Below are 26,050 nucleotides of genomic sequence, written 5' to 3'. Positions count from 1 at the left end.
CTCACTTTTCGTCCTTGTGACATTTTGATTCACTTTAGAATTTTACTACAATAATTTATTTGAACATTTACCACTCACATACATTTATTTACATTTTATTATTTTACAATTTATCACGAAGAAAATTATATAATTATTATTGATATCATTAAATAATTCAAAATAAAATATATAAGTTTAATTATAAAATAATAAAAATTTATTATATTATAGAAATTTACATTAATGACATATTTTTCTTTTATTTAGTAATTATATGGAATTACATAATACATATAACATTCTTTCGTACGGTTTCATTTTCCAATATCAGAAGTCCGGATATACGTATTACGAGCAAAATTCACACTAACTGCAAGAACTTATTTGTGTCATAGTGAGTGCAAACTCGCGTCAGTGTCGCTCTCCGCCCCGCCGAGTAGGAGACTTGTTTCACAGGGAGGGGGGCGGCTAGGCGAGTCTATTCGGACGTCTGGATGACGCATTAGTCACAGCTCGATAGCCGCGGTACCCTTCCACGTGATACCGGCTCTTAAGAGGTGGTACAATCGCAATACGCACCATATGCATAGACACTGAAATGACGTATAAATTAAACTTTATATATGCAGTAGAAATAACTACTAATAATAAGTCCTTCAAAACTTTTTTTTACACAAAACAGATTTTGTAATGAGTGGGTATCGAACCCGCGATCTCGAGTAGCAAAATCATGACATAACTCAGACAAATAAGACATAATGATTTTTATTTATTATCAAATAATTTTTATTCAAATAGACCTGTGTAATTTTATATTATAAGAACAGATTAAAAACTTGAGAACAACGGTTTTTTATGGTGTGTGTGTGTGTGTTTACAGTGTGTAAACACAATTAAGAATATCATTTCAGAAAACCCGAAAACCCTTTTTTGTTCTGATCCGGATTTTGAACCCAGGACAAAAATAGATACACACATACCCTATATGCATAAAATTTGATTTGAAATATCTTATTTATTGAGTTCCGATGAATCTGAAAAATGATTTAAAATTTAAATGTAACTTTCATTTTGCAAAGACTTTCTGGTGTTTGCAATGAAGATTTCCCCTTTTCCATTTTATATAAAACTTTTTTACATTTTTTAATTTGAACATTTAAATATTTATTCAAACAAAATCGTTGAAGTTTATAAATATAAGGCAATATAAGGCAAGAAAATTATCTTTATCCGAAATGAAGATCCGTCTTAATAGTATACTTACATTCAGAAGAATTCTCGGAATTAAAAATGATATTTCCGCTTTGCACATCGCGTCGAATTGCTGTAACAATCGAGTAATATTAAGTATCTGTAATAATAAATAAAAATAGTCATAGAAATAATAAACAAACGTTTATTTCAGGTGACAAGAAAATATTTAAAAGTTTATACAAATGAAACTTTTGAAATACAATTTCAAACTGTCTAATTTATATCTAGATCTACACAACAATATTTACACAATAGCGCCGCCATCTTTGTCGAATTGAAACCACTGCCATTTCGATACTTTGGTAATGATGATGATGATGATGATGATGATGATGGTGTCCTCGGATTTGATTTCGGCCACGGACATTTTTAAGACTAGCCAAGTGGCGCACGACAAATAATAGTGTATGTGATTGTTTTCATTGATCCGATGCGGGGTTGCGGGACTCAAGGCTCATAAGCTAGCTCCGAGACCAACAAAGCATTGACAGTGTGATATAATAATGAAAATATAAATCTAGTTTTATTTTAACAAAATACGGAATTTAAACACCAAGCAAAACTAAATACAAACATAAACAAATACAATCGAAATCAAATATAATCATAATTCTGCATGTAAGCTTCGAAATCTATGCATACATGAGCTATCTCGGTTTATAGATGATTTCACTTTGCGGTCGCTTTCACTTCGCTTGGTCGTGCAGGTATTTTCGAGCCTTAAATATTCTTGTGTAAATACGAAATCTGTTTGTATTCAAAGCTTACCTTAAGGTCGGAACACCGATTATACTGATTGATTTTAAAAAAAAATTACATTGGCTTTTTACGATGATTGCCAAATTCACAAATAAATCCCCTGATAGGAAGTGATTACTTATTGTATTGATACTATAAAAAATAATATTCTTTCTATATACCTTTAACAAAGCTTACTTTTATGTCATTCCGTTTTCTATACATAGTCTCTACTAAATATGTGATGTTCATAGGTAAGGCTATTATATATAAGCGATATTAGATGTACATATGTATATATATTAACTTAGCAAGAAAACCGCTTATTTTTACAACTCGTTAAATATTGCAAATATCGTAAGATTGTTTTTATTTATTTGTTGAACAATAAAGTATTTTATTTTTAAATATAAGAGGTCAATATTTAAATTAATCAACGACTTATTTGCTATTATAGCTATTATATATAACCCAATGGTTCTATTTGTATTATACGAAAAACATAAGAATTAAAATATATCAGAAAATATATTCATTTAAATGCGAGAAAACCACGATATCTTTTCTGAAGATATTAAATTTCGAGGAAACTGAGGAATTTAAAATAAGCTTTTATATTGTTTTATTTTTATTTATATTTGTTAGATCTTTAACTAACAAATACTAGAAGAAATACATTTTGATATTCTTACGTATTTTTACCTTAAAATTAAAAAAGAAGGAGGTTCTCAATGATTTCTTAACCTCCTTGAACTGATTTGGAAAATTAGTTTTTTTTGTTTGGTTGGGTGTACGTATTGTTTGGTTCCATTTAAATATGAAGAAAAAAATACCAAGGAGCTAATTAAAGGAAGGTATAAGGTTAACATTTTCGTAACAAAAAATATGTAACAACCTGAAATTTTGTTACTCATAATATATAATATATATATTTTTTAATTTGATCGTTACTTACTGTTGTCGCTGGTTCACTTTTCCCGGGACACATCAATATATAATATTGTTATGAAAATATCTAACCAGCAGAGCTATTCAGTAACAGCAAACTTAAAATTCTAAAAACGATTTTGAATTGTCAGAAAGTGATATGTGATACGTACTACTTATTAATCAGTTTTAAACATTTTACCAATGAAATGTCATTTCTATGGTTTGTTAGGACATTATTTTTTACTGGTGGTAGAGCTTTGTGCAAGCTCGTCTGGGTAGGTACCACCCATTCATCAGATATTCTACCGCAAAACAGCAAAACTCGGTATTGTTGTGTTCCGGTTTTGGTGGGTGGGAGTGAGTCAGTGTAATTACAGGCACAAGGGACTTAACATCTTAGTTCCCAAGGTTGGTGGCGCACTAGTGATGTAAGCGATGGTTAACATTTCTTACAATGCCAATGTTTATGGGCGTTGGTGACCACTTATCATCAGGTGGCCCATATGCTCGTCCGCCTTCCTATACAATAAAAAAATAATAATAAAAAAATAAAGTGAGTTCTCACAGAATGGTATATAATTAAGCATTTTAAATTAGGAACGGCTGTATTAAGAGTGAAGCGAATTATTTTATGGAAATCTGAATTGGGAAGACATATATCGAGATAAGTACGACGGACTAGCGTGACGGATTAATCTCTGAATTTTCCATAACTTGTTACATATCTACATCGTTTCAGAACTCCTTAAATATAACGAGCTCATTATTTCGAAAGCTCCTAAATCATGCCATTATATTGATATAGATTTCTCAACTTTGATCATTTATGTTTATTAAGCTATCCAGAAATTGTGCTGTTTTAATCTTGTATATTGATTCCAAAGTGCTTGCAAGAGTCTATTGAAACTATTTGTTTTTGATGATGTTTTGTCTATTCTATGGTTTGTTAGGACAAGTGCCAATAAATAACGACGTTTGGTCATATAAAAAAGAAATACACGATAAAAAAAACAAAAGTGTTTTTGTTTTTGTTGTTGTTCTAATAAATCGAATAACATTAAAGGCAAGTTTAAGGCATACTTTACTCTTAAGATGTTTTCATCTCGTTAATTTCGATAGCATTGAAATTTACTTTAAAGGCTCTGGAATATTCAATTTTGTTATATTGAAGAGCACTCATACAATATGGATTTTATTCATCGTTAAACCATAAGACATAATTTTTTTATGACTTACAAAATTACATCTAGAGCAATTATATGTTACAACATCTATAATTAATAAGTTAATTACAAAAAAGAGAACATTGAAATATTTTTACAAACATTAATAGTAAATACAGCAGCTACTAAAAGGCCTCGTTGATTCTTGAGGAGAAGGTTTGGAGTTTATTCCAATGCCAATACACTTCCTGCATGTGTCACATAATACTGCTTATGTAACACACGCAGGCTTCCTTACGATGTTTTCTTTCACCAATAAGTATGAGATAAATTATAACAATAATTATAATTTATCCGTGCAGTGACGGAGAAAGAATACATTTCACTGCCCCTCTCGTTCCCATGGGTGTCGTAAGAGGCGACAAAGGGATATCTGAGCGACCATCAGCTCATCTGGTGGTAGGATGTTAAGCATCCGCCTGGCTTGTTACCACCGCACGCATGGTGAAAAACTCGTGAAGTGGCTTGCAGCCGCGTTTCGAGGTCAGCCAGCGTACAGCCAGTGTCCGAGCGAGTATTGCCGCGATGGGTGTTGGTCCAGTGGAGACGACTGTTGAACTAATGCCGGGGGAAACTGTATTGACCTGCCGGACAGGGAGACCTGAAGAAACGGCTGTTCCGCTGGCCGCCCGTGGCATAGTACAGGGGCCCGAGCGTGCCTAACCAGCTCGCGAGGCTGCCCCACCAGGTCACGCATAATCTCGGGGTGGACCGTCGTGCCGGTTGGTGACCGGAAGGTGGGGTCCTGGCGGCCACTTCCGGGGGGGGGGGGGGGGTTTCGGGGGCCCTTCCGTCCGGCGGATCGGTATATTTTCCCTTTTTGGCAACCATTTGGGGAAACACGCCTCCATACTTTGCCCACCCCTATCGTGGCAACACGTCGCTCGCTTCACGTCTCTTTTCCTTATTTTCCGAAATGGTAGCGCAACTAAGATATAACGGCCGTTCAGCGGTGCACACCCCCACCATACCCACGCTGTTTGAGGTCGAGTTCTCTAACACCTGAGGACTCCACGCTAACCTCAACGCTGTCCACCGCCATCTCGAGACAGCACGGCCAGCAATGTTGTTTCTCACGGAGACGCAAATTCTCCACCCTGCCGACACCAGCTACCTTAACTATCCCGGCTACATGCTTGAAGAATCTTTCAAAGCGAAAGCCGGAGTATGCTTGTTCGTCAGGGCGGATGTTTGTTGTCACCGATTGCGTTGATTGGAGGACCCCTCCTTCTCCATGTTGGTGGTACGTGTGGACCTGGTTCGTCAGAGTCGAGTCTACGTGTGCCTCTACAGATCCCACAATGGTGACTTGGAGACAAGCCGATTATTCAGACCATCTTAGTCGGGTGGCAGATACTGCGCAAGAGCAGTTTCCTAACGCGGAATTGGTGTTTTTGGGGGATTTTAATGCTCACCATGAATCATGGTTGAAATCCCTCAAAACTGACCACGCTGGAAGAACTGCTCATGCTTTTGCTCTCACACACGACTTGACCCAACTGGTTGATCAGCCCACCAGGATCCCAGACATTGATGGGCAAGCGCCTTCTCTACTGGATCTTCTGCTGACTTCTCACCCGGTGGAATATCAGGTTGTGGTTTAAGCTCCACTTGGTTCTTCGGATCACGGCCTTATATCTACCAAAGTGCCACAGGCCAAGCTACCGCCATCAGCGGTATGCAAACGTAGCGTTTGGCACTATAAGTCGGCTGATTGGGACGGTATGCGCGATTACTATGCGGAACGTATATAGGAACGTTGCTTCAGTGGGAATGACCCGACAGCTAGTGCCACTGCTGTTGCTGATGACATCATGTTAGGAATGGAATACTACATTCCTAGCTCAGATCTCATCAGTAGGGGTACGCGTAACCGTTGGTTCACTCGTGAATGTGCCGACGCTGTATCATCTAAGCAGGCGGCATATCGCGCGTGGATCAACGGCTGCGTTAACGGGGCATCTAACATTGACTCACTGAAAGCAAACTACAATAAAAATTCCAAGTCCTGTAGGAAGGCATACACGAGAGCGGATGCACAGCGCATTGTACAGATTGGTCATGACCTTATTTCGCATCCTAGGGGCTCCTGTAGCTTCTGGCGTCTGACCAAGTCTGTGCAAAACAATTTCTGCCAACCTTCGCTGCCACCGCTCAGATATCCGGACGGATCGCTAGCTCACAGTCCGCAGGAGAAAACCGATCTCCTGGCTAAACTCTTTGCCGACAACTCCGTGATCGATGATTGTAGTGCGCTGCCACCAACAATACCTTCATGTGGCCACACGATGCCTGACATCAAAATCAGATAACGTGATGTGCGTGCGGAGCTGCAATCACTTGATAAACGGAAAGCTAGCGGTCCCGATGGAATACCAGCCATAGTGCTGAAGAAGTGCGCGGCGGAGCTGTCTCCTGTGTTAACGCGCCTGTTCCAACTTTCTCTCTCTTCGGGATGTGTGCCGGAGGCTTGGAGAAGAGCTAATGTGCAAGCGGTTCCCAAAAAAGGGGATCGGTCTGACCCGGCAAATTATCGACCAATAGCTATCACCTCAGTACTTTGTAAGGTGATGGAACGGATTCTAAACAACCAACTGATCCATTACCTAGAAGATCACTGTCTAATTAAAGATCGTCAGTACGGGTTTCGACCAAAACGGTTCACAGGTGATCTTCTAGCGTACGTAACACATCTCTGGGGTGAAGCTATCGACAAGCATGGAGAATCGTTGGCTGTCAGCCTCGATATCTCCAAGGCTTTCGATAGGGTCTGGCACAGAAGTCTTCTCTCCAAGCTACCGGCATATGGTCTGCCTGCTCAGCTATGCACATGGATTGCCAGCTTCCTACACAAGCGTAGCCTTCGTGTTTTAGTAGATGTTTGCGCTTCACAATTCTATGTAGTGAATGCTGGGGTCCCCCAGGGATCTGTGCTATCTCCCACACTCTTTTTTCTGCATATCAATGATATGCTCTCTCTTGGGAACATACATTGCTATGCAGATGATAGTACAGTGCATGGTGGATACCACGGACGCGCAGTGGCTGGGCGGGCGGAAACTGAGGAGAGGCGGGAGAATATTGTCATTGAACTCGATAGGATGATAGAGCTCATCGCTAAATGGGGTTCTGAAAAAAAACACAGGTATGCGCTCTCACAGCGAAAAAGTCACCATTTTACCCTCATCCCTCCCTCTGTGGCAAACCGCTGATGATACAAAGCAAAATCGCCATGCTGGGGATGGACGTTCGCTGCGACCTTAGTCCAAGGGATTACATCGAGGCTATTATAAAAACAGCTTCACGGAAACTCGGAGTTCTGAACAAGGTGCGGCGTTTTTTCACGCCACAACAACTGTGCCTGTTATACAAAACACAGGTATGGTCTTGCGTTGAATATTGCTCGCACCTTTGGGATGGCTCCGCTAAGTACCTACTGGAGGCCTTGGACCGGTTGCAGCGACGTGCAGTACGCATTATTGGCGACGTAAAGGTCACAAACAACCTTTACAATTGCGTCGCGAGATAGCAGCACTGAGCGCTTTCTATCGACTGTATCACGGCGAATGCTCTGAGGAATTATTCCCTCTAATTCCTGCTTCCCCCTTCCTTCTTAAGTCCACGCGAGCTGGTTCTCGATGTCACCGCCTAACTGTGACATCAATTCCATCGCGAACAAAGAAATTTGGCAACTCCTTTCTTTGTCGCACTACCAAAGAATGGAATTCCTTACCAGCTCACGTGTTCCCCTCCTCTTACAACCCGGGTTCCTTCAAACGAGGCGTGAAGAGGCATCTTGCGGGCCGGCAAGGCGGGGACGGCTAGTACAGAACATTCTTGCCGACTGTACTGGCCGTCGTCGCGTTTGGACTCTACTACCACTTACCATCAGGTGGAGTAGAGTCATTTGCCATCCCGGCGCATATAAAAAAAAAGCAAATCAAGTACTTGGAGCTTTAATGTTACGTATCTGGATATTTGCTTAAGATTGTTTTTGGGTTCAAATATAGTAATATTATTCTTAATAATATAATACAAAATAAACATAAAAATGACGTTTTCACGGAATTCCCCGCAAATGTAAAAGTTCGAAATTCGAATGTTTTTTTTTAATAAAAGAAATATACGTTTCATTTTATTATTATTAGCTACGGATCATATAATATACACAAACAGAGTTACGATGGAGACACACGGTATGAGGGAGTGTCATGTCGTTCGTTGCCACGCCATAGGGTGCACTAATTAATTGTTTCACATCAAGAGATAGATTACTTTAAAACCTTATCCAGCTGTTACAAAATCCAGTACTATAATTTAAAATAGTAACTTATTTAATAATTACCACTATGAAACGTTTTATTATCTGTGTACGAACCATCTGTTTTATATTACTTAAGTAATTACCGCTAGGTTACACCAAGCGTGCTGTTACGTTCATAAAAGTTGGTCACTCATTAGCTAATGAAAAATCATTATGGCAACACTCATGGTTTAGGATAAACGTTATGTTGGAAGTGATATTAATTACACTTATTATACCTGCTATAATTTAAACCAACGTGTTGATTAAAATATGTATTATTTATTATTTAAATAAATAGTATTTTCATCATCATCTTTCTTCTTTTCATCCAGTCATCAAGTTAAAAAAAAAATTAATATTAACAACAACAATATACAAATAAACTACAATAATAATAATATTTGTATGGCTTTTAATTCATGATATTTCGTTACGATTCATAATACAACAATATCTTGACAATTTTCTTTATTTTCACATGCTTTCACGCTTACAGTTATGGTTTATTAATGCAAATAATACGAAATCTGTTTTATTGACACTATTTTTAATAATGTATATATATGTCTCTTTTCAAAAAGCATGGATAATTATTATGTACGTGATATTACAATCGTTTGAAGGCCGAGGGAGTTTTTGATCGATATTAGTGAGGACGTATCGTGTTAACGACTTATTAGTATTCGAAACATTGATATTGGGAGGCGGATGACCAAATCTTTTGTTTATTTAGTCCAATCGATCAAATATTGCACGATGATTAGTTGTTGGTAGAGCTTCGTGCCAACCCGTCTGGGTAGATACCACCCACTCATTACAAAATTTACCGCAAAGCAGCAATACGTAGTATTGTTGATTTCATTTACCATCAGGTGCCATTTGCCAGTATGTTTACCTATAATATTTCAATAAAAATATATATCCTTGTAAATATACCGTTCTATTCGATTTAACGTATATTTTCTATGTAAATTAGCACTAGTCTGTTTTAATTTACAAGAGCTTATGTGAAAAAGCCGCGGAGAAAATTTTCTCTTTAGAAAACTTCATTCTGGGCTATGTCAATACTTAATAATAACAAAACCCTAGTAATGTACATATAAATATAAATACTATTGTCGATAAATTTATGTTTATTTATGGGGTTAAAAAAACTTTATTTTGTTTTATTTATTTATGTTGTTATTAACTCTTTTTCTTTTGTAATTCTTGAATTTAATATTTATATTATAATTCATAGTTAGTGTAACTGGCATCGTCGTTCTAATTTATATGTAAATTTGCATTTCAAAATTATAGCTCTATCTTTAAACTACAATCTATCAGAATAAAATAGTGTCATGACGATCAGATTAGTATTTTTTGCGTGAATTTGCTTACTTATATAGATATAAGTATTTGTATTATGTTCAAGGTATTGTATATATATATGTACTTTATCTTGAAGTTTTAAACTTCCTTGGTTTGGATAAAGACCTCTCACCTTCATGTAAGGATAAAATCAACATCATCTTCTATGATTCATCATCTTATATGATTAAATTCATAATATATACATATATGTTCCTAACTTACCTCATTACAACTTTGTATGACTAATTATTATTCACTAGCAGTCCGTTCCAACATCGGATAAAATCCATACAAAGTTACTACTTCTATTTAACGCTTTTCCAAAAGACCTTTTTAACGGATACTAACGTTATACAATAAATCCATGTTCCCAGCTTTTTAAACTCAGAAGCTGTGCGTATATAACAATCATTCACCACCAACGATTTTATAATAACTAGTAATAAATATTGATGATTTTGATTTCAATATGACAATATGTCCTTCTTTAAGCAGCATGCAAGCAGTGTATAAAATAAAATTAATTTTGTAATTTCACAATTTGGAGTACTTCCTTACAATTAAGGAAAATAATGATTTATAGGCTATCTTCGTACTAAGGTTCATACGTCGTAATATCCGGCAGTAAGTTTTTATTATACTGTCAAACTGAGCCCGTATTGATTTTGAAAAGCGTTGTCAACGAAAGGATTATTGTAATTGAAATATCAAAGACACATTTAGTCTCATAAAGTGGTATTTTTCTATACTGTATTTCTTTATTTCTATAAAAATCGATGTGAATTTAAAGCACATTTTGTTCTTGCATGCAAACATAGCAAATAATAATTTGCACACAGCTGGAAAAAATAAAATAATTATGAAGTTGATTAGCTGTTTAAACTTAATACTCTTTCTTTTTTTATTCTTACTAGCTATCCTTAGCCGTAAAGGTCTACATAAAAAAATTATATCGTAATATATGTTTATAACTCTTGGTTTACGTGGCACCGATAAAGCTACGAGTCGGCATTTCATCCGACATCTTTAACAATTATTATCAATTTTCAGCTAATTCAGCTAAACTTTAATACACCTAAGCATTTCTCATGAATTTCTATTGTTCTTATTGAAAACCGCATGGAAATCCGTTTGGTAGTTTTTGAGTTTATCGAGTTCATACAAACAGACAGGGAACTTTATTTTATAATATGACGTGATTTTATGTATGTATGTGAGTATTTAAAATATTATTTATAAATGTTGTTTAATTGGTATTTAGTTAAACACTCGTTTCTCCCTTTCTGTCACCAGGGATTTGATATATGAAAGTAGAAGACAAAGCATTATTTAAATAGTAACCGACTGAACAAGATTTATAGAGGGCGGGGTTTGAAATGAATGAAAAGTTAACAACTTAATATTTTAACCCATATTTGCTGGATGAAACATTGAGTCAAGGGCCAATTATCTCTTCGGTCAGACGCCGATATGTGGAAGATAATTGCTACACTTTATGAACTTAATTAGTACCTAAGCTATCATCTCCCTCAATTCTGTAATTCAATTAACGTTTATTTACAAACGTGCAGTATTAATGACTAATATCTACGTCTCTTTCTTTAATATGTCTTAGAATTGAGATTGAGACAAAACATTAGCCATTTTTTTTAAATATATTGATTTCTTTGATTAGATAATGGTTTTGTTATACAACCGACACGTGATTTTTAATTAGGTACGTTTAAAGACCTTGTATAGGACCCGTTGAGTGCGTAGCGCTAATTACTTATTATGGAACTGTTAATTATATTTTATTAAAATACGAAATAATCTATGCTCTGCTGACACAACTAAAAGTCCTTAATAAAATAAATATAATATATACGGAATTTTATTAATTAGAAAAAAATGTATTAAATAATAAGAATAATAAATAAACACATAAAAACTAATATTTCATTTGCACAGTGATTTTATACTGCAGAAATTTATATTTAAATGTGAAACAGTGTGATTTCAAGGTTTATTCGCAATCGTTAATAATTCTTGTTCTTCGTTCTCTAATAGAACGCAGTTTTTCTTCAAACGAATCTGAAAAATTATTAAAAAGAAAAGGGTCGTTGACAAACCCCAAAAGAGACATGTCACTAAGTATTCTCAGTGTTTGAATTGTAAGGATTTTTTTATATGTATTTTCATTTTAAGAGCGTTTTTTAATCTTTTTTATCATGTATTGAACTAAGTAAAACAATGTTTAGTTATATATAGATTTCGTTAAATTGAAAAAGTACTGAATCGATTTTAATATTTTTTTCTGAAATTTTAAGGAATTAAATAAGTTTAAGTGATAAACAAAATCAAACTTATGACCAATTACATTTTACTTAAAAAAAACATCTTAGCTTAAATCTTAAAGTGAGATTACTTATGTATACTTCAAACTTTTGAGGTGTATGTTATCTATTTCGTATATTATATTTAATTATATTTCCTGATATTTCAAAAGTATTGCACCTGTTGTCGTCACGAGCTGACTAGGATCTCCACCTTATGACGTCGAGTGAGCGAGTAGGCGAGTTTCCTATGTCTACCTTCATTACACTTTTATCATATTTATTTCTACTTTAACGCTGCGACCACACTACACTAACACAATCGGACCGCGTAAACGTTGAGGCTCTTATATTTTATTAAATTCACATAGTGCCGGATTTCAAATTGTTGACAAATTGAATCAATCGCCATGATTAAAATTTTGATGGCTTCCATTGTCCATCCGTTTAATCTTGTATTAAATAAAACACGGCAATGTACTGCATTATTAAGAAAAAAAAAACGCTCGTGCGTGTTCTGTTCCAACTATGTAATCTGTGCAGTATTATGTTTCATACCATCTTTATAAACTATCAAGATTCCACATCGCCTCAGCGTTTACCCACGAGCGTTTTTTTTGTGCAAAATTTTATATTTATTTGTACATTAATCAAGATAGAATTTTAATTCATTACCCACGACTTAAAATCGAATATGGTAAGTAATAACTATTTAGTATACATGCATTTTATGAAAGATCTAAAAGTCCACAAAAGGCGTTTTTTAATTTAGACTAACTTAATTTTGCTAATTTCTTTATTTAGAATATTTTTTTTCAAAATAAACCCAAATATACTAATTATATAAACCAAAAATGCTACATTTTAATTATTGTTATAATGAACTTGATCCCATTATAATATATTTCAAATTCATGAATCTACATTTTTTAATTAAAATCCATAAAACAATGAATATCGATGACGTATATTGGCTGATGTAGCGTTGTTTACTTTCAAGATTAAACGGAAATTAAAATGTTCATCCAACTTTGAATATTAATGTGCAAATGAAACTGATTTGTTGGTTTGTGTAAGATCGTCTGGATAGATAACGTCAACTTTTGAGTTATACTAACGCTTATCTGCAATTTACTTCTAGGTAGTTCATTTATTAGTCCAAACATAGGCCTTATTTTAAAACCTTAAAAAAAGTTTTTATAGTATTATTATTAATTTTCACTGGGATTGTTACTTTAACAAAAAAGGTTATTTTACCAACTTTATAAAACTAAAAATTGATGATTATGATTTATTATAATATATACTTTTAGCCATAATTCAGGAACTTTACAAATAAACATTACAGCGTTCCTATGAAAATAAAACAAATTGACTCGTTTAATAGAAACTTTATGCTATCAGGATCACTATGAGCTAAGATAATTGTGAAATTATCCACCATTATATATATATATATATATATATATATATTTATTTAAAAAATAAAAATTGAGACGATATATATATATATATATATATATATATATATATATACAGTACTATAGCTAAATATACATACATATAAATAAATAATATATACATAAACATACATATATAATATATAAAACAAAACATAAAAAAATATGTTATTATGATAATAATAATAATAAATAGCAATAAAGTGCGGCAGATAATAAAACAACACTCCCTGATAATTATAAAGATAAATAATATGTCTTGAGTCGGATTTTAAATGTGTTTATAGTTTGAGATTGTCTTAAGTAGAGCGGTAAAGAATTCCATAGGTGAACTGCTTGGACAGAGAAAGAAGAACAGTGAGAAGGAATTTTAAGAATTAGATTATCGTCAGATCGTAGAGTGCGGCCGTGCGAGTCCTTAAGGAATTCAAAACGGTGTTTAAGATAGTGCGGAGAATTTAGATGAAAAAGTATACAGTAAATAAGAGAAAGATTATGAGTATTCCTGCAAAGACGTATTTGGAGCCACTCGAGTTTTTTGCGAAATTCAGAAATGTGGTCAAATTTGCGGAGTCCGAAATATAAATATACTAATAGTCAGATATAGAAATTGATCTGTTTCAGTACCATCTTTTACTGGTTATAGGGCTAGTGGTGGTATGGCTTTGTGCAAGCTCGTCTGGGTAGGTACCATCCACTCATCAGATATTCTACCGCAAAATAGCAGTACTTGGTTATGTTGTGTTCCGGTTTAAAGAGTGAGTGAGCCAGTGTAATTACAGACACAAGGGACATAACATTTTAGTTCCCAAGGTTGGTGGTGCATTTGCGATATAAGCGATATATAAATAATCTTAAAGTGCCAATGTCTATGGGCGGTAGTTACCACTTACCATCAGGTGACACATATGCTCGTCCCCCTACCTACACTATAAAAAACCATCTAGTGGTGATTACAACAAAGTCTGTCGAATAAATAGTATCCAATGATATTTTAAATTGAATGGTAATTGTTCAAACGGCATCGATGTCTATAAACCTCAAAAAAAATCTTACTTTATTTTTATATATGTTAGATATTTAATCTCTGTTATCATTTTTAATTTAGACTAACCATTTATATCTTAAATTAATTATTTATATTTGAATAAATACACAACTATCCTTTGGTTAACGAAATGAAATCCTGCTTCTTAAAAAAACATTCTAAAGTTGAAACAGTTTTCGTTTAATTAGATATTTTTTTCATTTTCTTCACTTGCTCCATTCCCGTCGAAATTACTAGTGTGTTGTGTTTAATATAATTACATAGTGTGGTGTATATTTACTTTATTAACGTGATCCCGTAGTATGTTGGAGTACACCATTGCCATCGCCTCCAAAGCCATGAAGGTCATGCACCCCACTACCCATGGAACGAGAAAAGCGACGTTTTCCTGAAACAAAATGTGTTACAAATTAATTTTATAGAATAAATAATTAACTTGTATTTTCATAATACGTCCTTTTGTGTTCTATTTATGAAGTGCCATTAAAAACTTTTTCGTGGCAAAATTTTCATACATTTGACATTAATAATAATCTTTATACAGCAATATAAAGTGTCTTTTACGAACGCAGCATTTCTTTCGTATGACAAATTTTGCCAACCAACCAACCAAAGGAAAAAAGAATGCTATCAAAGTGTTCAGTGTTGTATGTACTACAAATATACATTTATTAATATATAAATATAAAAAATATGCATTAAATAATGTGTATTTTTATAAATTTCGTATGTTTATTAGCACCACAATTTAAATAATGTATTTTATTTTAATAAAATAACCTCTCTTAGCTCAAATATCTGCTAATGGAACAACCCTTCGTTGTATTGAATTCTGCGATAAGATAAATAGTAAGAGAAACCATGTTTCTCTACAATATACATATATATCAATTTCGTTATCTTTATTTCGTGTTCACTTAACAAATGCGATTAATTTTATATAAACTAACTATGAAAGTATATATACTCTACTAAATTTCAAGAGTTAACAAGGGCAGGAATACATTTCAAATGTAATATATGTTTTATGAGTTTGTTCAACTCGGCTTTCAATGCTCCATTAAATGGAAAATGCTTCTTGAAATCTCAGCGTGAGATCGTAAAGACCTGATGCGTTGCTTACGATCCTCTAAACAAAAGTTCTTTCTTTTGTTCTTATAGAAATACGTAAAATGTTATATATGTGTTTAAAGTTCAAGTAACGCCAACAGAAGAAGGAGGCCATCGATTTTCAATCTTGAAACGATTTTGTCAAGTTCATTTATATAAAAGTATATGTGCTATTATTGGACAAAGGTAGTCCTCTCAAAAAAATGGAGCTTGTTCCATAACGCTGCTCCAATATGTGTCAAAGTTTTAACCGGTATATGTATGTTTTGACAGGATATTTTCCTTCTCCATTTCTTATAAGAGCTTTTGCATTTATTTGCATGTCAACATTTTATAATAAAAATCCTTTATTCGTAAATATTCATACCGATTAAATGTTGCTATTTTCATTCTATAAATAGCAACAGTATTATTTCCGTTAAGGCCTTTTGTTCTGTCAAGAGATTGCAGATTATTTTAATGATACGTGGGTGGATATACATATATACAAAGAAGCTTAACAAATATCAAATATAAGTGCCCAATACAGATAGATAGATTTTGATTTACTTGGGGGTAGGGCTTTATGCAAGCCCGTCAGGGTAGCTACCACCTATTTACCAGATATTCTATCGCTTAATAGTAATATTTAGAATTGTTGTGTTACGGTTTGAGAAGTGAGTGAGCGAGTATAAATGTACAAGGGACATAACATTTTATTTCTCAAGGTTGGTGGCACATTGGCGATTTAAGGAACAGTTAATATTTCTTACAGATCCAAAGTCTATGGGCGGTGGAGACCAGAGCCACCATTTGCATGTCCGCTTATCTATTTTATATAAAATAACAGACAATATATTTGTAGAATATTTCTATAACTTATATTTTTTTCTTGAAACAATATTATTATTATTATTATACACCAACATTTTTTTCTTGAAACAATATTATTATTTCCACTAAATGTTATACTATTTTTTAAAACGTGTGTAAGTTAACCAGTGGTTCGGCTTTGTGAAAGTCAGGGTGGCATATTTTACCAATAAATTGCAATACCTACTTTATTTTGATGTGATTCAGAGTGAACAGAGAGATAGTTTATTTATACAAGGGACATAACATCTTCGACGCGTGGCTGTCGCACAATTTATTAAGCAATATTATATAACTGCTAGGATATACATATATGATTTTCACTATACATAGTAATTTAGATTTTGTATGATTGTACGTGTTATTCTTATATATCCTTTTTAATGCGTGAAAAATTATTTAGATTAAGTTACATTTAGTTCTTAAGTTTATTTTTGGTAAATATAAAAGAGTGCTTAATGAAATAAATCATAGTCTATGGGCGAACTTGACCATTAAAAAAATAAAGAAATAAAAATATTATTACGAAGTAAGAGCATTAAAATTAATGAACTTTAATATTCTTAAGCTTCACGGATCTAATAGTCTAGTCTTGAAGCTATTAAGATAAGCTCTTTATAACAGCTGTAACAGCGTGATAAGGTTATAAAATAAAACGGTGACTCGTAAACCTTCACTTGACACTCGATCTCATTTTAGAACACTTTATAACACTTACGAAAAATAAAGCAAAGTTTCATCATGAAGAAAAATATACAAATAACTTTCAAAGCGAACGGTTCTAGTCTCAAGCGAAATATTTTTCAAGAAAATGCATAAAACAGCATCTATAGCGGGATATGGAAAATGAAGGAGGGAATATTCTTACGAAGAATATCAAATAGTGACCTTATTTAGTCACCGTATATTTTGATAAAATAAACGTTTTACAAGAATTAAAGGTTAAAACTAAAATTGCACTCAATATTTTAAACGAAAAACCTTTCAGCTAAAACATAATATGCAAATTTGATTTTATAGATAACAGCTGAATGAACTATAAAATTATACTCACTTTATAAATTCCGTAAAATAGGAATATGCTGAGCACAATCATAAACATTTGTGTTCCAATGATTGCAAAATACGCTATCTGAACACCTGGAACAAACGAAATAATTTATTAGCATACACATAACAATCCACAAATTTATCTATAGTTTTATAGAAAATTCAAGACTATAAAACATTATGTGATGTATTTGGTCTGTGTAATGTTACCTTATTGTGAAATGTAATTACTTATTTTCTGAGTCAAAGTAAGGCAAGACTAATAAATGAAACTAGCTAATATTATTGTTTGGCGAGCACGAAATTAATTCATCAATAGGTTGTCAGCAAGGTGACCCACACACCCACCCACAATAATTTCATTTTTAAATTCAAAATTTAATTTATGGTACCTCGATGATAGCTTTTTGGGAGGAGATGTAGCAACAGTCATTAGCGACTTTAAAAGACATTTTAAAAAATTTTGAAAGCATTAGGCTTAATTTAAATTGCAGTAAATGTAAAGTATATTTTTCAGAACTTATTTCTCTTTCACAAGAAAAGAAATACAAAATTTTAAGTGATTTAAAACTTTTAATCCCAAATATTATTACGGTGCCAAAGCTTTCTTTAACTCTACTAGGCGCTCCAATATTTGATGATGCATTTCTTCCCTTAATAAATTCAAAATTAGAAAAGTTTAACTTCATTTCAAAGCGTTTATTAGACATTAAGGTACACATAGCCATTTTCATACTTCGGACATGTTTATTTGCTCCAAAGTTTATGTATTTATTACGCAGCAGCCCCTTTTGGAAATTTCCTTCTATTACAGCCGCTATTGATGCCTTACTTAAAAACACCGTAGGCAAAATTCTAAATTTACAATTCGATTCACATTCATGGACACAAGCAACTCCTCCAGTCAAATATGGTGGCTTAGATATATGGTCTACGTCATCTTTGGCGCTCCCAGTTTTTTTGGCCTCTGTTAATGGTTCCATCAATGTCGTTAGTCGAATATTAAACTTTCCAAGTTTGACTGATGTTGTAGTGAAGGATCTTGCTGAGGCTAAGGCAGCTTGGAGAGTTCCTTGCCCTGATGAAGTATTTCCCTCAGATATAGCTTGTAAGAAGCTCTGGGATTTACCCCGTATTAAACTTACACACAATTTGCTCCTGTCCCAGTGTACTTCAGATACAGATCGTGCAAGACTGCTAGCTGTATCTGAAAGAGAGTCAGGCCACTGGCTTCAGGTTATCCCTTCTAAAAAACTAGGGATAGTACTTGATCGAACAACGATACGCATCGCCATATGCCTTCGCTTAGGCTTAAAGGTGTGCGAGCCTCACATATGTCCCTGTGGTACCCGGGTGGATCATTTCGGACGCCATGGACTTAGCTGCCCCAAAAGCACTGGCCGTACATATCACCATGAATCTTTTAATGACATGCTTCGTCGAGCTTTTGCCATAGCATCGATTTCTGCTACTTTGGAATCGAATGGTTTATGCAGTATGATGGCAAGAGACCCGATGAAGCAACATTATTGCCATCGTCGATGGGACGTGTTCTTGTGTGGGATGCAACTTGCATGTACTTGTATTTACTTGTATTTACTTGTAGATACGCTGGCACTATCTCATATCAAAAATACGTCTCGTAAAGCCAGTGCAGCCGCTGAAGCTGCGGATATGAATTTGCGGGGCTGGTTTTTGAAACATAAGGTCTATGGTCGTCCGATACAAAAAAAAATCATAAAGGGTCTTTCTAAAAAACTGGTCCACACTTCTGGTAACCCAAGATCTGGCGCTTATTTAGACCAAAGACTGAGCCTAGCGGTGCAGAGAGGCAATAGTGCCAGTGTCTTGGGTTGCCACAGGACAATCTTTCAGACAGCGTGTTTTTGCTTTAAATTTGTAATGTGTATTTTGTTCTTTTTATTTCAATTTTGTATATTATAAAAATGTCTGTACATAGCTAATATTATATTTTTTTTGAGTTTCATTAATATGCTTTCACGTCTTAAAACTCAAACGATTGTCATTAAATTTTGTATACACGTTTTCAGAGGTACATAAAAAGACATACCGTAGGTAACTTACACCTGCGGAGACTATGTAAAAAAATGGCCACTGGTTTTAATATTTTGGAAGCTATTCAAGCAAGAAAGAATCATAATGATATATCCTGTAATTACTGTTATATATCTTAGCGAAACCGCTGCGTGTTGTTTTCTCATAATATATATATATTTAAAAAGACTTTGGATGAACTAACAAAGAATGAATAATAATAACAAAACTGCATTCTACAGATTTCTTACATCAAAATGTTTAATGTAAATAATGTAAAAAATATGTAAATATTTCAATATATATATTTATGTAGCAGAACTTTTTAAATATGATTTTCGACTGTTATCGTTGTATTATGAAATCGACCGAAGTTTTTAGGTTAAAAGTTAATACACAAAACATTTGCTTAATGTAACAGTATATCGAAACTAATTAGTCGCAGCAATTACCTCGCTTTAATTTCTTGTAATAATAAGGCAAATTATATTTATTAAAAGTACGACCGGTGTTTTATTGTCGAGTTATGAAGTGTATGAAATAATGTTTATACAAAAAACGCCAAAAAATGTTCGTGCAAAATATTTATGTATTTTTTCTTATTATATAATGTATACAAAGTAAATAAGGGGTTTATTTAGATTGTAATCACGTACATCACGTAATCGATTCTGAAGTGTACAAACAAATCGAGTAAAATCGATCACATCGATTACCCGAAGGTATTTGCTTCGCTCGGCTTGAGAAAATATATGACGGAATTAAGTTCGAGGTCCCGTAGTAAATTGCATGCTTGAAAATTCGATGCTCTAAATTAAATTACATGGATCATTGGATAAACTAATTAAATCTATTTACTTTTGCCTTTTTCTTTCACAGGTTAACCTACTATTGAAGACAAAATATATTTTTAGGGAACCCGAAAGGACCTGATGATGATGAGGTACTTCGGAGACCATTCTCAACAGAAAATAGCTAACGAAGTATGAAATATTATTGTGCTTACTGTATGCATAAACACAAGTGCACTATCTATTCCTTCGCTCTCATAATTCGATAGAAAGGCTATCCAATATGACCGGTGAGAGCTCAGGTGCGGGACCAATGGTTTTATGTGCTTTCCGAGGCAAGAGATTCCTAACTTCGGACTGCTACAGAGTATTTCCTGATAGAAAAACATAATATCTTTTCAGTTACTCGAGCCACGGTTTAACCCTAGGATGTTGAGAGAGAACGAACGCCGTCGTTAGACCAACGAGGCAGTTAAACCTGCCAGATAGGAATATGTTTCTATTTTTATTTTTGTATAAATTAGATAGGCATACTGTCAAATGGGTTATCTGATGACTAGTGGTTACCACCGTCCATATACATTGGCGCTGTAAGAAGTATTAACCATTACTTACACGTCACTAATCTTGGGAACTAAATGTTATATTTCTTGTGCCTGTAGTTATACTAGCTCATTCACCATTCATACTGGAACACAACAATACCAAATATTGCACTACCCAGACAGGGTTACATAAAGCCACAAAGACAAAAAAAAAGAGATCAAAAGTAAAAAGTACAGTTCCCATTTCCTTAGACAATAAAAATATGTTACTAAAAACTTCAATTTATATAAACTCTTAGGATATTCTGCTAGCAACATTTTCCACCATTATATAATTTCGAATCGAAAATGAAAATTATGATGGTGTCGTATTATTAAATATTTGTACAAATTTACATAATTGTGCACGGTCTTAAATACACCATAAGTAGGCTAAAAGTAACTAAGTAGGCTAAGTATGTCCAGAGGGTGGATCTACCAGTTATCTGTCCGATAGCTGGTTGGAATCACTACGGGTACGCGACCCCGGACTGCTCTAGCTACTAGTGTCACATTCCTGTATCTTCCGTGATCACAGTATCCTCACCCCTCCCTTGATACGCTGTTTCCCAAAATTATCCCAGCGTCACGCCCTTGCTCCCACGTCCCACGTCCCAACGGCAGAGACGTCAACACCGAGTCTCTAAAAAAGAAGTATATAAAAACTAATATTAAACCCGGAGCGGTGCCTCCGTTTAGGCGTAAGCCAGTCACCTGCGGCCAAACCAGCACCACACGTATTGACTCGTCATTCCTGCGGATCCTGCTGGGGAGGAGGAGTGGGTGGCATGGGTACTGGGCAAGCCCGTGTTGTCATAAAGTCGCTTGGCCCAGGCGTAGCAGCATCCACGGAGAGAACACTTCGCTCACCTGTCTTGCAGGTGGAAAACAATACGGAGAGTGGCAGTCACCGGTTATAAGTCAGCACGAATAGGCGTAAGTGCGGACGCCAGGGGCCACTCTTGACAGTAGGAGGATCCATCGTAGATCCATTGATCAGCTACCGCCTGATTTAAGTCGGGCAGACCCCGATCAATAAGGTACTGATCCGCCTCAGCGGTAACTTGTTCCGCCTGGGTGAACGGAACACAAGCCTTACAGCTAGACGTTGACGCTGTGACATTAACCACCTGCTCAAAGGAACAAAAATCCCAAAACCCACACCAACGCTGCTTACATGCTCTTTGCGACATGGAATGTCCGAACGATGAGGAAAGGCTTCCCGAACACCTACGGAAACTCCGATTGCGCCCAAGAACTGCGCAAAACTTACAGTATCAACGTGGAGCTTAAAAGGCTCAATATCGATATTGTAGCCTTACAAGAGACCAGAACTGAAGACGAAGGGTCTTTGCGTGAAGCTAACTACACTTTTTACTGGAAGGGCAAGAGTTCCTTGGAAACACGAGAGCATGGTGTAGGTTTCGCGGTTCGAAACCATCTCATCAACGCCATAGAGACACCTGTAGGCGTTTCCGAGCGGATTATGGTCTTGCGTCTAAATACAAAAAGCGGCTTTGTCACGCTAATTTCCGCTTACGCACCGACGCTTAGTTCAAAACCCGAGACCAAGGATCAATTCTACGGCCAGCTCGATGAGGCAGTGCGCAGGGTGAATCTAACTGACAGACTGCACATTTTGGGTGACTTTAATGCCCGTGTCGGTCAGGGCACATCAGCCTGGCCTGAATGCCTCGGTGCACACGGCATAGGCAAGTTTAACGACAACGGACAACGATTGTTGGAGTTTTGCTCAAGGCACCAGCTGTGTGTTACCAACACCTTTTTTAAAGGCAAAATGATGTGGAAAGTCTCGTGGATGCACCCTCGATCTAAACACTGGCACCAATTAGACCTTGCTCTTACAAGAAGGAGGGATCTACGGGAAACGCTCCACGCGCGGGCGTTTCACAGTGCCGAGTATGACACCGATCACAGCCACGTGGCTACTAAAGTCCGACTTGTCCCTAGGAGAGTCCCTAGGATTCTTCCAAGCCACTCGGTCGAAAAAAGATAAATCCTTTCAAGACATGGAAGTAGTGGAGTCATTTGGGGAACTCGTCCGTGAAGAAGTTGCAACTTGGGACAGTATGGCATCAGCGCGAGTCGAATGTGAAAAAGTCAAGTCTCTTCTCACTGACACTGCAGGCAAGGTTTTTGGCTATCAAAAAGCAAAATCTTACGGTTTCAAGAAAACGAGGAGCACTTACTTCCTTTGATTGACTCAAAACGCCAAGCCGCTTTAAATTTTCGCCTTAACCCTTGCGATGCGACGCGTGAAGATCTCACGAAGGCAAAAGCCTTACTCCAGAGTAGCACGCGTTTCTTTGTAAATGCGTATTGGACAGAGCTTTGCCAAAGCATACAAGCGTGCGCAAACGCGGGGGATATTGGCGGGGTGTATGCGGGCATCAAAAGAGCTCTTGGACCTACTCCAAAAAAGACGGCACCTCTCAAGGAAACTGACGGTTCTGTTATAACAGCACCCGTCAGATGGCAAGATGGGTAGAACTACAAGGGGCTCTACTTGTGCCCAGTGGATCTGTCAAAGATGCAGAGGCCTATATGATGAGGCTAAAAGACAAAAGTCAGTCATTAGAATGTCAAGCAAGACCAATTTGAGCATGTGGACTTCTTTATTTACAATTTATAAATAAAAATTTTGTGATATATATGTGATGAGTTAAACAAGTCAAGGCTTGGAATAATGATAAGAAAATAATTGATCTTAAAAATAATATCAGGTTATAGTGGAAAAAAGCGTAGAATGAATATTCTTTGATTTCCGCATTTTATTGTACTCGTAAATAGTTGATTTTACATTTATATTTGAGAAAAATGATAGCCGTTGAATTTACTACTGGTTCTATGGTACATACATTCCAGTAACTTGAAATTTATTTTTATCTTGTAAATAAGGAGCTTGTAAGAGTTTATTTCAAATACCAGTATTTTTTATAGATGTAATAAATATATCATAAATGCGAAAACGAGTTGGTTTATTTCTTTGGTTTATATGGTAACTACTCAACTGATCATCATTAAATTTGGCAAATACGACATCAGGGTTACAGAACATTGAGAACCTCCCGTTACGCGGACGAAGCTGCGGTCAGAAACTAGTATGGTTTTAATCCACCACATCAAATTAACCATTGTTCCTTTTCATATTCCTTGCAAAGATTGTAACGCAGTTTATATATTCGTAACAGCCTGTGAATGTTCCACTGCTGGGCTAAGGTCTCCTTTCCCTTTTTGAAGAGAAGGTTTAGAGCTTATTCCACTACGCTGCTCCAATGCACAATGGTAGAATACACAAAATTACTTTGAAAATATTCAAAACAAAATCCTTAAGAAATGATATTATTATTCTGAATCAAATTTAATTATTTAATGCAATAAGTAAAACTTAATTCCATTTGAATTCTGTTACCAGCGCCACCTTTGAACAGACTATGGTTGTGTAAAATAAGTCACCTCGAGTTGTGTAAAATATTAAACTATATTTCAAAAAATATTTAACAGTAATTCAATTTGTCTGTTTTAATAGAAACTGTTAGTTGGTAATAATTTAATCGATTGAGAGGCAATAAAAAGACGCGGTTGTCTCACTGGAATTATAAAAGGATTAAATTAAATTAATATTTTAGGAGTCACGGCAAAATTAAAATTCTGGCCAAGAAGAAAAATTATGGTGATGGCCAACGATGCAACAGCGAAGTAGCCAGCGTAAAGATAATGTTACATTCGTATGTATTATGTTTATCCCATATTCTACCGCCAAACAGCAATATTTAGTATTGTTGTATTTCGGCTTAAAGGGCGATGGAGCCAGTGTAACTACAGGCACAAGGGACAATTTAGTTCCCAAGGTTGGTTGCGCATTCACGATGTAAGGAATGGTTAATATTTTTAAATTGCCAATGTATATGGGTGGGGGTGTCCATTTACCAATATTATAAAGAAAACAAATAACGGACCACCTTTTTCAAAAGTTATTGTTAGTCATCGTACATTCGTCCTACATTATGAGATGCATAATGTGGGACGAATGTACGATGAACCACCACTCACACACAAAATCCGTAGACATAACCTAAGAAAACAATAATAAATAAACGCATGAAAAAAATCGCAAGTTGGTGTTTTATGCATATATGTATAATGACAATCGATAAGTCGCAAGGCAAAAGATGTCCGTTTGTGCCTTAGATTTGGGCACACCATGTTTATCACACGAATAAGTATACGTGGCATAGCAAAAATATCGTTCATTCAATTGCTCTTCGAAATTCTTCTTAATTAACTGCTATAGGATAAAATATATATATTACTATTTTCACTTTACATTTAACTTTTAATAAAACAATGAATATGTCCATTACATTAATGAAATTCATTGAATTGAGAAAATGAATGGTTGGTATTTTTATTGTTTTTATCGGCGATTATCATCTACAGCGCTCCTTTCCTTATTATGGCATGGCAGAACGACGTTTGCCGTGTCGGCTAGTTAAAATCATATAATTTCGATCACATTATTAGTTAATCGGACGAGCAAATGGGTCACCTGGTGGTAAGCGGTCATCATAGCCCATATACATTGACCAGCGCCAATAATAAGTAATATAATAGTAATAAATAAGTAATATTAACCGTTTCTTACATCACCAATGCGGAAATTAATCACATTTAGTCGTTATTAATTAAGAATTTTCTTTATCTTCTACTAGTAGAATCGGTTTCCTATTAAACGGATGTTCCAAGATGAAAGAAACTTTTATTTTTCGAGTTTCAAATGCTTAACGTTAACATATTTATTAAGAAAATCCCTACAAAAATGTTTCAAATGTTACAGTTGTATGTATTATTATATTGGATATTATATTGCATATATTATTATACAGATTAAAAACTCGGCTTATATATTGAAATGCTCTTTGAAAGCTCTGTCTATTCTTGCTGAATATATGCCTTATGTAGATTGGCAACATTGTTA

At 35.1% G+C, this 26,050-nt stretch overlaps 1 protein-coding gene across 2 annotated transcripts in view; it reads right to left on the bottom strand.

Annotated features, from left to right (window-relative positions):
* Positions 1-283: 283 nt before the first annotated feature.
* The window catches only part of LOC126781869 (uncharacterized), a 55,011-nt gene continuing 29,244 nt past the window's right edge, over positions 284-26,050 (bottom strand). For both annotated transcript variants that reach the window (XM_050506990.1, XM_050506989.1), the window contains 4 exons: positions 17,626-17,711; positions 14,890-14,997; positions 1,247-1,306; positions 284-575 (listed from right to left, as the gene is read on the bottom strand). In XM_050506990.1, coding sequence (XP_050362947.1) covers positions 489-575; positions 1,247-1,306; positions 14,890-14,997; positions 17,626-17,711 — 341 coding nt within the window. In that variant the 3' untranslated portion in view covers positions 284-488. The remainder of the gene's footprint in view (positions 576-1,246; positions 1,307-14,889; positions 14,998-17,625; positions 17,712-26,050) is intronic.

This window comes from Nymphalis io, chromosome 4 (genome assembly GCF_905147045.1).
Source record: "Nymphalis io chromosome 4, ilAglIoxx1.1, whole genome shotgun sequence".
Lineage (NCBI taxonomy): Eukaryota > Metazoa > Arthropoda > Insecta > Lepidoptera > Nymphalidae > Nymphalis > Nymphalis io.
This window is presented reverse-complemented; position numbering and strand designations above follow the sequence as displayed.